This window comes from Lissotriton helveticus, assembly GCF_964261635.1.
Source record: "Lissotriton helveticus chromosome 1_1 unlocalized genomic scaffold, aLisHel1.1 SUPER_1_unloc_77, whole genome shotgun sequence".
Taxonomy (NCBI): domain Eukaryota; kingdom Metazoa; phylum Chordata; class Amphibia; order Caudata; family Salamandridae; genus Lissotriton; species Lissotriton helveticus.
In genome coordinates, this window is record NW_027611722.1 from 644,487 (window position 1) to 657,536 (window position 13,050).

General features: G+C 49.3%; 3 protein-coding genes across 3 annotated transcripts in view; all 3 read right to left on the reverse strand.

The window, feature by feature from the left end:
* The window catches only part of LOC144806462 (uncharacterized), a 368,766-nt gene that overhangs the window by 342,869 nt on the left and 12,847 nt on the right, over positions 1 to 13,050 (reverse strand). The gene's annotated exons all lie outside the window — the stretch shown is intronic.
* Positions 1 to 13,050, reverse strand: part of LOC144806464 (uncharacterized) — a 498,581-nt gene that overhangs the window by 105,224 nt on the left and 380,307 nt on the right. The gene's annotated exons all lie outside the window — the stretch shown is intronic.
* On the reverse strand, positions 797 to 2,878 carry LOC144806463 (uncharacterized). The gene has a single exon (XM_078672822.1). It carries the CDS (start codon positions 2,175 to 2,177, stop codon positions 1,185 to 1,187), a length of 993 nt encoding a protein of 330 aa, XP_078528948.1. The 5' UTR covers positions 2,178 to 2,878; the 3' UTR covers positions 797 to 1,184.

Below are 13,050 nucleotides of genomic sequence, written 5' to 3' on the forward strand. Positions count from 1 at the left end.
GCGACACTACCATGCGCGTATCCGCGAATATACCTTTGTATCTGCAGTCCACAAATCCTTCTCCCGTCTGGACTACCTGTTTATCCCACAGCCCTGGATAGGGAGGGTTGTTTCTACCTTCATACTTCCTAGGGGTCTGTCGGACCACTCCCCGACCGCGCTGACGTTGAGTCTGGGTGCGCAGCGGCAGCCGTTTCGTTGGCGACTCTCCACGTGGCACCTGCAGCGCGACGACTACCGATCACACATGAGGGAGGCGATAGCACATTACTGGATAGAGAATGAGGACCCGAGCATTGATGCCGTGACCTTGTGGGAGGCCCTGAAACCTGTGCTCCGGGGTGTGGACATTGCGTGGTGCGCCGCGAATCGCAGGGCCCGTACTTTGGCCCTGGCGGACGCGGCGGACCAGGTGCGTGCCCAGGAGGCGACCTGCCTGACAGGGGAGAGCGACGACGCGGGAACTGTGTTGCTGCACCTCCAGCGCTCTTATACCTCCCTATTGCTTGATGAAGCCAGACAGAACTGGCTAGCTACACAGAGTCGAATCTATCAATGGGGGGACAAATCTAGTACGATGCTTTATAGGCTATGTCGAGACACCTACCAGGCCCAGCCCTTGCCGGGACTCTGTGATGCTGCCGGAACTCCTATATCAGCTCCTGAGGTCTTGGCCCAAACGTTTGCCCAATACTACGAGGCGCAATATGCCCCCCAGGACTCCCTCCCAGCAGAGGAGATCGATAGATTCCTTGCGGACCTGGCTGGTCCCCTACCTAAGGAATTTGGGTTTTAGAACTGTTGCCCCCGCTTATAGAGTCCTCAAAACAGATCTAGCACCCCCTACTGTGTTTGCAATGGCTAAATTTTTGACTGCAATGTGGCGAACCCGGACCTTAATCATCAAGAATGCTAAGGCTATATGAAATATCTCTACATTTCCCCACTAACCCTCTGGTATTATAAATGTTTTAGTAATTAGTTTTAATCCTGAGTGTTTTATAATTACAAATGTTTTATGATGTAAATCACTTGTACATCTTTTATGGTCTTTCTATGACCGAAATAAAGATTCAAAAAAAAAAAAAAAAAAAAAAGAATGGGTTTTCCCCAGTGTGTGTTCTCTGATGCTGTTTTAGGTCTGACAATCGAATAAACCTCTTCTCACATTCACTGCACTGGTATTAATTTTCCCCGGTGTGTGTTTTCTGATGCTGGTTTAGGTGTGATGATTGACAAAAGCTCTTCACACATTCACTGCACTTAAATGGTTTTTCCCCTGTGTGTGTTTGCTGATGAATCCTTAATGTTGCTGAATTACTAAAACTTTTTCCACATTCACTGCACTTAAATGGTTTCTCCCCTGTGTGTGTTCTCAGATGTTTCCTTAATGCTGATGAATCACTAAAACTTCTTCCACATTCACTGCACTGGAATGGTTTTTCTCCAGTGTGTGTTCCCTGATGCTGTTTTAGGTGTGATATTTGATTAAACCTCTTCACACATTCAGTGGAATTATATGATTTTTCTCCAGTGTGTGTTCTCTGATGCTCTTTTAGGTGTGATAATCGACTAAAGCTCTTCAAACATTGACTGCACTTGAATGGTTTTTCCCCTGTGTGTATTCGCTGATGAATCCTTAATGTTGAAGATTCACTAAAACTACTTTCACATTCACTGCACTGGAATCGTTTTCCCCCTGTGTGTGTTCTCTGATGCCGTTTTAGTCCTGATAAATATATAAAGCTCTTCCCACATTCATTGCAATTGAATGGTTGTTCCCCTGTGTGTGTTCGCAGATGTTTCCTTAATGTTGATGAATCACTAAAACTTCTTTCACATTCACTGCACTGGAATGGTTTTTCCCCAGTGTGTGTTCGCTGATGCAGTTTTAGGTGTGATAATCGATTAAAGCTCTTCACACATTCAGTGCAATGATATGGTTTTTCCCCTGTGTGTGTTCGTTGATGTCTTTTTAGGCCTGATAACTGAATAAAGCTCTTTACACATTCAGTGCATTTGAATAGTTTTTTCCCTGTGTGTGCTTGCTGATGGGGTTTTAATATTGATGACAAACTAAAGCCCTCACTGCATGTGCCTAAGACTTCTCTCTTGGTTAGCGTCTCTGGTATATACGTGTTTACATCCCTTGACTGTGCTTCCTGAAAGGCCAACATGACTGATAAAGCACTTGTGTTATTCTTGCATTCCCTGTATGAGTCGTATTTTGCACGTTTGTTTTCCAATTAAAGAATAAAGTGCAATGGTCACCAACTACTTTCCAATCTCATAACGTGTGTAAGGCTTCTTCGTGGGCGATTGTGTCTTTAGACTGGATAATGGTTCTGCATGCTTCCTTGTCCTTCTGGTCGGTGCACACTGGGACAGTGCTCTGTATTTTAGACAGCAGAACCCTTATTTCTTTTAACCTTCACTTGTCTGACTCCACTCCGTTGTGCTTTTCAATGGTTGCTGTGGATTGGCCTGAAACAGTTTGCAATGCACCTTTAGCACAGAATGGTGACTTGGTATTATTTAAGGAAGCAGAGCACTGTTGTAACCACCTCATACCGACCTCATGATCAAAGCTGTTATTGGACATGTTTACACAAGAGGAGGTTTATAAGTGTTGTCTTCATTTTCTGGAGGTTATTTCTTCGTTTTGAAGCATGGAGGTGCACAGCTGAGACTCGTGGAATAACTGAATTTCTCGTGTCCCTTGTCCCTTCTTTCAGGATGTCTCAGTTTATGTTCGGGTCCGGCTGGCTCTGACGGCACTTATGTTTTCCTTAATACTGGAACTCAATATTTCAGACTTCGTCTTTGCAGATTTACAGTGTTATCTTCCTTATTTTGAAATATTTCGTACAATCAAAGATTGTTTTCTGTCAGATGTAAAAAGATTTCAAATTACTTAAAGGGAAAAATAACGGAATGTGCACACACAATTTTTTATAGATTGTATAGATATCTCTTGATTACCATTTTTGAAACTTATGAAGGCATATTTAACCATACACAGAAATTTACATAAATGTTTCTTTGACTATGTCACATCTTACTTATTTCAGCAAAGTTGTTCATGTGTAAGTTAGTAAAAAGAAGGGTGCTCGCATAGCACTCATACACTAGTTACAGCTTTAAGTAGAGGCATATGGTCAAGGTTTTGTAAAACAAGAACAGCTCTTTGAGTAAGAGATGTGAGATGGATCAGGAAGACTTGAGACCGAAGGGTGGACATCAGAGTGTTGTGTCATGAATCAAATATTGCTGCTCGCAGAGGTGCCTGGCTTCATCCACTACACCCACAATATGCAGTAGAGCAGCAGTTTAATGATTGTATTTACTTTGTGGTTTTACTTCTCTCACATATATTTTTAAGTTTGTCGGTATTATCCACCTGGGTGGGAGTTTCCCAGCTGGACGAGGAGTGGCGGCCCACTAGTTGACATCTGTGTTGCGTCAGCATAGCAAGAGCACAGATGGTACGCCAAAGCCAAGCCTGTTAGCACCCTTTCACCCCTGGACAATGCTCAGCACCCGAAACACTCTCTTAAAAACATCTCTTAAGTCAAACTGCTCTGTTCATATATCCTACACCTCTGCTGCCCTCCATACAAGGTAGGGCCTGTTCTCAAATGTATTCACCTGTACCTCACATGCATAGCCCTGCTTTCAACATTCCATTTCCAGCACAAAACCTGCGAACAATATTTTCCAACCACGTAATTCCCATGACTTTTCATAGGTCTCTCCTCCTACTCACGCTTTTCAACATCACCTGTACAGATCACTGTGGCCACCTTTAATGGTACAATCCTGAGGTGCGCTCATTCTTCCCACAAGATGGAGAATGCACCACAACAGGGCACGCTGCACATAAGATAAAGATAAAGTGCCTTCTGCGACTCTCACACATGCCTGGCAATGACACAGTCCCTACACAGCTTTCACAAATGGCCACAAACCTAGCACTGCTTTTCAAATACACACAAAATGCCATAGGCACAGTGTGAAATGCACCGCCAAATGATCCAAAGCGTGCTGCATGCCACCAAGGTTCTTTACTATCTCAACTGCGTTATGCAGCAGTAAAGTTTGTTGTCACCAAAGTGTCCTTCCTTTGAAAAAGGTGCTATGCATGTGGTATTTGTACAGCACAAACCTAACCTAAAGCAGCTGAGCTCACTACCGGTCCAAGGCAGGGACAGAGTAAACGAGTGATGGGTGAGGCGGCGGGATAGTAGATTGTTACTGCATTTTGATCGAAGAGCCTGAAACTAGCAGCGTGTGTGATAATTCCTCAGGAGCTTTCCCTCTATGACATGTAGAGCGGGTGCAGGCCCAGATCAGACAGAAATAAAACATTTATAGCTCAGTAATATTCAGAGATATAGAAGCGGAAAGTAGGATGCTGGCTTCCAATAACACAGCACTGAGCACTCCACCTCAGCCAATCTTTAACGATTGTTTGAAGAACAGAGCAACAGGAAGGTGTTTTAAATGCCGACCATCGACCTTTCACCAGCTGCACACGGGGGACTGCAATGGCTAGATGAACGCTGTGCTCCCGCAACCGCTCAAGTCATGCATACAGGCGCTACAACATGTTAGCCAAGTGTCCTGGAACCCCCGATTCCAATTCACTCAATGAAACTACACACATTACAGTTAACTCTACCCCCACCGTATCAAGAGTGCGTTTCCTGATTTGACACCAGAGTGTCCGTGCTGTAAACTGTCTGATGCTGGCTTCTAACATATGGTTGGGAGTGCCCACCACTACAGGTGTCATGGCTTGAGGTTACAGCCACCATAGCAGAACTCACAGACCATACACTGTCAACTACCCCTGAATCCTGCCTGCTAGGCCTTCACCCTAAAGCAAAGGAGGGCAAACACTTACACAGGTTCATAGACCTTGCATACATACTTTTCAAGTGACGAATAGCAATGTCTTGGAAAGCGGCCTCTGTGCCGGACACTAAGAGGTGGCTGCATACTCTCCTGCACTGTGCACTAGCAGAGGATAACACACTACACATGCTACTCTCTAGAGGAGTGGGGAGAATGGGTGGAGGTGTGGGAAAGTAGGATCTACTTTCATGGCTACCCCCACTTTTTGCTGGTGTCATACAGTTTTTCTGACTAATCTGACTGAGATCCTGCTAATCAGGACCCCAGTCACTGGGCTTCCTCCCTATATTGGCTATGGTGAGTACCTTGGTACATTCCTAATTGGTTGCTGGTGTACCCTTGTACGTCCCTAGTATATGGTACTAGGTACCTAGGGTCAAGGAACTCCAGGGGACCCCCATGGGCTGCATGATGTGTTATGCCACCCATAAGGGACCCTCCAAACTCTGACTACATTGCAGCCTGTGTGAGTTAGTGCATGTACAATTGTACCCAAGTATGATGTATACCCTCCTGTTCATGTGATCTCTGGTCCCCTGTGGACAGTGGGGCCGGGAGCCGCGCTGGCAGATTGCGTGGATTAGACATTATGTTGATCTACACTTAAGTGTTCCCGGCAGCCTCCTCCTTACATCCTACTTCCTTATAATGTATTGTTTTATTGACGCACTGTCTGCTATTAGGATTGGCATGTTTCATAGTCCTCACCATCCTCCTTGCCCTGTGGTCACCCTTTACCTTAGCCCCCTCGCTGCCAGGCCTTTTGTCCCCCTGTGCCACTCCCTTTTTTGGTTATTTGGGGGGGGGTTGCGCTTAGGCACCCGTACCTTTTTGTCCACATAAATTAGCGTCCTTTTCTTTTAACATCCTGAGGATTTTAAAGGCACCCAGGGTTTGTGGATTACCCTGTAGGGGAGAGAGAAATTAGGCAAAATACAGCAAAAAAACCTTTCATGGGAAAAAAGTGCTGCAGAAGCCAGCGTCAGTTTTTTTCCCTGCAAATGGTATCAACAAAGGGTCTATGGTGTTAAAATCACCATCTTCCCAGCTTTCAGAAACAGGCAGACATTTGTCAGAAAAACAACATTTTCTACACAGTTTTGGCATTTTACTAGGAAATAGCCTATTTTGCTATTTTTGGTGCTTTCAACCTCCTTCCAGTTAGTGGGTGGGTGTGAGTGTTTGATTGGTTCAGATGCTCCGTCCATCACCACCCCCTTTTGTACCACTTTGTTCACCAGAAGTTGGCAGGGTATGCTAAGATGTGAGTCCCTTGCTCACTTTGCCACTGGATTCAAGCAAGCCAGGTTGAAGACGGCTGAAATGCCAGAAACCAGTCTCCGGAAGCTTGTTTCCGGTCCAGGGAAGGTATGGCTTGGCAGTTCGGGCAGGACTTTTCCCATGAGGCACAGGGTCAGACTGATTTGCATATGGCCATGTCTGAACTGGGGTGGCAGAGTGGGCTAAAGAACGGTGATGGATTAAACCCAGATCTGTTGACTGGGTGTGAGTGTTTGATTGGTTCAGATGCTCCGTCCATCACCACCCCCTTTTGTACCACTTTTTTCGCCATAAGTTGGCAGGATATGCTCAGACGTGAGTCCCTTGCTCTCTTTGCCACTGGATTCAAGCAAGCCGGGCTGAAGACGGCTGAAATGCCAGAAACCGGTCCTCGGAAGCTTGTTTCCGGTCCAGGGAAGGCATATCTTGGCAGTTCGGGCTGGACTGTTCCCATGAGGCACAGGGTCAGACTGATTTGCATATGGCCATGTCTGAACTGGGGTGGCAGAGAGGGCTAAAGAACGGTGATGGATTAAACCCAGATCTGTTGACTGGGTGTGAGTGTTTGATTGGTTCAGATGCTCAGTCCATCACCACCCCCTTTTGTACCACATTGTTCGCCATAAGTTGGCAGGGTATGCTCAGACGTAAGTCCCTTGCTCACTTTGCCACTGGATTCAAGCAAGCCGGGCTGAAGATCGCTGAAATGCCACAAACCGGTCCTCAGAAGCTTGTTTCCGGTCCAGGGAAGGCATGGCTTGGCAGTTCGGGCTGGACTGTTCCCATGAGGCACAGGGTCCGACTGATTTGAATATGGCCATGTCTGAACTGGGGTGGCAGAGTGGGCTAAAGAACGGTGATGGATTAAACCCATATCTGTTGACTGGGTGTGAGTGTTTGATTGGTTCAGATGCTCCGTCCATCACCACCCTCTTTTGTACCACTTTGTTCGCCATAAGTTGGCAGGGTATGCTCAGACATGAGTCCCTTGCTCACTTTGCCACTGGATTCAAGCAAGCCGGGCTGAAGATGGCTGAAATTCCAGATACCGGTCCTCGGAAGTTTGTTTCCGGTCCAGGGAAGGCATGGCTTGGCAGTTCGGGCTGGACTGTTCCCATGAGGCACACGGTCAGACTGATTTACATATGGCCATGTCTGAACTGGGGTGGCAGAGTGGGCTAAAGAACGGTGATGGATTAAACCCAGATCTGTTGACTGAGTGTGAGTGTTTGATTGGTTCAGATGCTCCGTCCAACATCAACCCCATTTTGTACCACTTTGTTTGCCATAAGTTGGCAGGCTATGCTCAGACGTGAGTCCCTTGCTCACTTTGCCACTGGATTCAAGCAAGCCAGGCTGAAGACGGCTGAAATGCCAGAAACCGGTCCTCGGAAGCTTGTTTCCGGTCCTGGGAAGGTATGGCTTGGCAGTTCGGGCTGGATTGTTCCCATGAGGCACAGGGTCAGACTGATTTGCATATGGCCATGTCTGAACTGGGGTGGCAGAGTGGGCTAAAGAACGGTGATGGATTAAACCCAGATCTGTTGACTGGGTGTGAGTGTTTGATACGTTCAGATGCTCTGTCCATCACCACCCCCTTTTGTACAACTTTGTTCGCCATAGGTTGGCAGGGTATGCTCAGACGTGAGTCCCTTGCTCACTTGCCACTGGATTCAAGCAAGCCGGGCTGAAGACGGCTGAAATGCTAGAAACCGGTCCTCGGAAGCTTGTTTCCGGTCCAGGGAAGGCATGGCTTGGCAGTTCGGGCTGGACTGTTCCCATGAGGCACAGGGTCAGACTGATTTGCATATGGCCATGTCTGAACTGGGGTGGCAGTGTGGGCTAAAGAACGGTGATGGATTAAACCCAGATCTGTTGACTGGGTGTGAGTGTTTGATTGGGTCAGATGCTCCGTCCATCACCACCCTCTTTTGTACCACTTTGTTCGCCATAAGTTGGCAGGGTATGCTCAGACGTGAGTCCCTTGCTCACTTTGCCACTGGATTCAAGCAAGCCGAGCTGAAGACGGCTGAAATGCCAGAAACCGGTCCTCGGAAGCTTGTTTCCGGTCCAGGGAAGGCGTGGCTTGGCAGTTCGGGCTGGACTGTTCCCATGAGGCACAGGGTCAGACTGATTTACATATGGCCATGTCTGAACTGGGGTGGCAGAGTGGGCTAAAGAACAGTGATGGATTAAACCCAGATCTGTTGACTGAGTGTGAGTGTTTGATTGGTTCAGATGCTCCGTCCAACTACAACCCCATTTTGTACCACTTTGTTCGCCATAAGTTGGCAGGGTATGCTCAGACGTGAGTCCCTTGCTCACTTTGCCACTGGATTCAAGGAAGCCGGGCTGAAGATGGCTGAAATGCCAGAAACCGGTCCTCGGAAGCTTGTTTCCGGTCCAGGGAAGGTATGGCTTGGCAGTTCAGACTGGACTGTTCCCATGAGGCACAGGGTCAGACTGATTTGCATATGGCCATGTCTGAACTGGGGTGGCAGAGTGGGCTAAAGAACGGTGATGGATTAAACCCAGATCTGTTGACTGGGTACGAGTGTTTGATTGGTTCAGATGCTCCGTCCATCACCACCCCTTTTATACGACTTCCAATAACACAGCAGTGAGCACTCCACCTCAGTCAATTTTTAATGATTGTTTGAAGAACAGAGCAACAGGAAGGTGTTTCAAATGCCGACAATCAACCTTTCACCAGCTGCACACGGGGGACAGCATTGGCTAGATGAACTCTGTGCTCCCACAACCGCTCAAGTCATGCATACAGGCGCTACAACATGTTAGCCAAGGGTCCTGGAACCATCGATTCCAATTCACTCAATTTAACTAAACACATTACAGTTAACTCTCCCCCCACCGTATCAACAGCGTGTTTCCTGATTTGACACCAGAGTGTCCGTGCCGTAAACTGGCTGATGCTGGTTTCTAACATTTGGTGTGGGAGTGCCCACCACTACAGGTGTCATGGCTTGAGGTTACAGCCACCATAGCAGAACTTGCAGATCATACACTGTCAACTACCCCTGAATCCTGCTTGCTAGGCCTTCACCCTAAAGCAAAGGGGGGCAAACACTTACACAGGTTCACAGACCTTGCATACGTACTTTTCAAGTGACGAATAGCAATGTTTTGGAAAGCCAAGCACCATCCATGCACACCACCAGCCAAGCACCATCCATGCACACCACCAGCCAAGCTCCAGCCAAACACCATCCATGCACACCACCAGCCAAGCTCCTGCCAAGCACCATCCATGCACACCACCAGCCAAGCGCCATCCATGCACACCACCAGCCAAGCACCAACCATGCACACCACCAGCCAAGCGCCATCCATGCACACCACCAGTCAAGCACCATCCATGCACACCACCAGCCAAGCACCATCCATGCACACCACCAGCCAAGCACCATTCATTCACACCACCAGCCAAGCACCATCCATGCACACCACCAGCCAAGGACCATCCATGCACACCACCAACCATGCGCCATCCATGCACACCACCAGCCAAGCACCATCCATGCACACCACCAGCCAAGCGCCATCCATGCACACCACCAGCCAAGCACCATCCATGCACACCACCAGCCAAGCGCCATCCATGCACACCACCAGCCAAGCACCATCCAGGCACACCACCAGCCAAGCGCCATCCATGCACACTACCAGCCAAGTACCATCCATGCACACCACCAGCCAAGCGCCATCCATGCATACCACCAGCCAAGCACCATCCATGCACACCACCAGCCAAGCGTCATCCATGCACCCCACCAGCCAAGCACCACCCATGCACACCACCAGCCAAGCACCATCCATGCACACCACCAGCCAAGCGCCATCCATGCATACCACCAGCCAAGTACCATCCATGCACACCACCAGCCAAGCGCCATCCATGCATACCACCAGCCAAGCACCATCCATGCACACCACCAGCCAAGCGTCATCCATGCACCCCACCAGCCAAGCACCATCCATGCACACCACCAGCCAAGCGCCATCCATGCATACCACCAGCCAAGCACCATCCATGCACACCACCAGCCAAGCGTCATCCATGCACCCCACCAGCCAAGCACCACCCATGCACACCACCAGCCAAGCACCATCCAAGCACCATCCATGCACACCACCAGCCAAGCGCCATCCATGCATACCACCAGCCAAGCACCATCCATGCACACCACCAGCCAAGCGCCATCCATGCACACTACCAGCCAAGCACCATCCATGCACACCACCAGCCAAGCGCCATCCATGCATACCACCAGCCAAGCACCATCCATGCACACCACCAGCCAAGCACCATCCATGCGGACCACCAGCCAAGGACCATCCATGCACACCACCAACCAAGCACCATCCATGCACACCACCAGTCAAGCACCATCCATGCACACCACCAACCAAGGACCATCCATGCACACCACCAACCAAGCGCCATCCATGCACACCACCAGCCAAGCACCATCCATGCACACCACCAACCAAGGACCATCCATGCACACCACCAACCAAGCACCATCCATGCACACCACCAGCCAAGCACCATCCATGCATACCACCAGCCAAGCACCATCCATGCACACCACCAGCCAAGCGGCATCCATGCATACCACCAGCCAAGCACCATCCATGCACACCACTACCGAAGGACCCTCCATGCACACCACCAACCAAGGACCATCCATACACACCACCAACCAAGCACCATCCATGCACACCACCAGCCAAGCACCATCCATGCACACCACCAACCAAGGACCATCCATGCACACCACAAACCAAGCACCATCCATGCACACCACCAGCCAAGCACCATCCATGCACACCACCAACCAAGCGCCATCTATGCACACCACCAGCCAAGCGGCATCCATGCACACCACCAGCCAAGCGGCATCCATGCATACCACCAGCCAAGCGCCATCCATGCACACCACCAGCCAAGCACCATCCATGCACGCCACCAGCCAAGGACCATCCATGCACACCATCAGCCAAGCACCATCCATGCACACCACCAACCAATGACCATCCATACACACCACCAACCAAGCGCCACCCATGCCCATCACCAGCCAAGAACCATCCATGTACCGCCAGCAACACAACATCCATGAACATCACCAGCCAAGCGCCATCCATGCACACCACCAGCCAAGCACCATCCACGTACATCACCAGCCAAGCGCCATCCATGCACACCACCAGCCAAGCACCATCCACGTACATCACCAGCCAAGCACCATCCATGCACATCACCAGCCAAGAACCATCCATGTACCGCCAGCAACACAACATCCACGCACATCACCAGCCAAGCGACAGCACACACACAAATCACAAGACATGGTCCAGCCATGCAGACCGATAGCCAAACAACAGTCCACGCACACTGCCAGCCAAGCACTAGCCAACACACACTGCCACCTAAGCACAGGCCACACACATCACCAGCAAAATGCAGGTTCACACACAGTCAGCCAAATGCCAGTTAAAACGGACCATCAGCCGCACTCCAGTTCACACACACAGAAGCTAGTGTCTTTTCTGCAGATTAGCCTAAAAATATCACTGATTTGCCCCCAAGAGGGTGGTGGTGGGGGAGGGGGGGGGCAGAAGCAGAAAAAATGTGTTCACAAACAGGGGACCAACCCTGCCTAAGCCCATAAACATTTCTCTAGTTCGTAGTGGGCTTTCTGCCATCCAGGGAGCAGATCAGGGGCTATTGCCCCTTTGGGGGAGTGGGCATTTGCATCACAGCCATCTTTTATTACAAAAAATCCTGGTGTCTAATAAGCTTACTGCCTCCGGGGGGAAATCTAGGGCAATTACCCCCATCTGCCCCCTCAAGGCAGGCAGAAAGACAGTTTTTTTTTTTGTTTGGAGGTGGGGTCATTGGCACACATATTGAAAACAACAAATCCCTGGGGCCTAGTGGGCTTTCTGCCACCCTGGGGGCAGATCGGGGGTTATTACCCTCAATTGAACCTGAGGAGGGGCAGAAAGACTTCCATTTTTATACTTGAATGGGGGCATGGCTTTGCCCATTGTGGGTAGCTCCAATCCCATTTTTTCAATAAAAATGAAATCCCTTGTGTACGTTTATCCTGCTTTCCCTCTCCTCGTATTAACTTTGACACTCTACTGTTCTCTGGTATTCCTGTTGTGACGGCGGTCCGAATGGATGTAATCAACGTGAAGAATCATGGTGATCTGTGTGTGCTGGAAGGGGTTTTCGTGATGGATCGTGAGGGTTTGGGCTGAACTTGATCAGGCATCGAGGCAATGTTTCCCTTTGTTTTTGCTGGGTTGTATCTGTGGGAGCGGGGCCGGCTGTACGTTTGATTAGCCTGGTTACTGTTTTTCTAATGTGTCTCGACGGGGTTTGCTATTTCTGTGGAGCCGGGGTCGGACGGGATGTTCTCTCTTTCTTTGTTTGCGGCTCCCCTACAGATTATCTCTTGATTTGCTGCGATTTGCCTTTCTGACGGTAGGGGGTGTCTGCTTTTGGTGGGGGGATGGGAGTCTGGGAGCTCGTATCGTACTGTAACATTCTCCTCCTCCACCTTTTTCCCCATCCTTGGGGTGTAGTTTAGGGGGCGACAGGCACACTGCTAGTGGGGTTAGGTCGTAGCCATAAGCAGGGGTGTAGGGTGGTGGGTGGTGTTTTTTTTTTTCCTTTGTTATTTTCTATGACCTTTCTATTTCCCTTTTCCCTCTCCGCAAGAGCTGTAGCATATTCTCCTGTTTTTCCTAGCGTATCTGGGTGTCACGTGTATGCATCGTATATCCTGTATTTCTGGTGGGTGGATGAGGTGGGGGGAT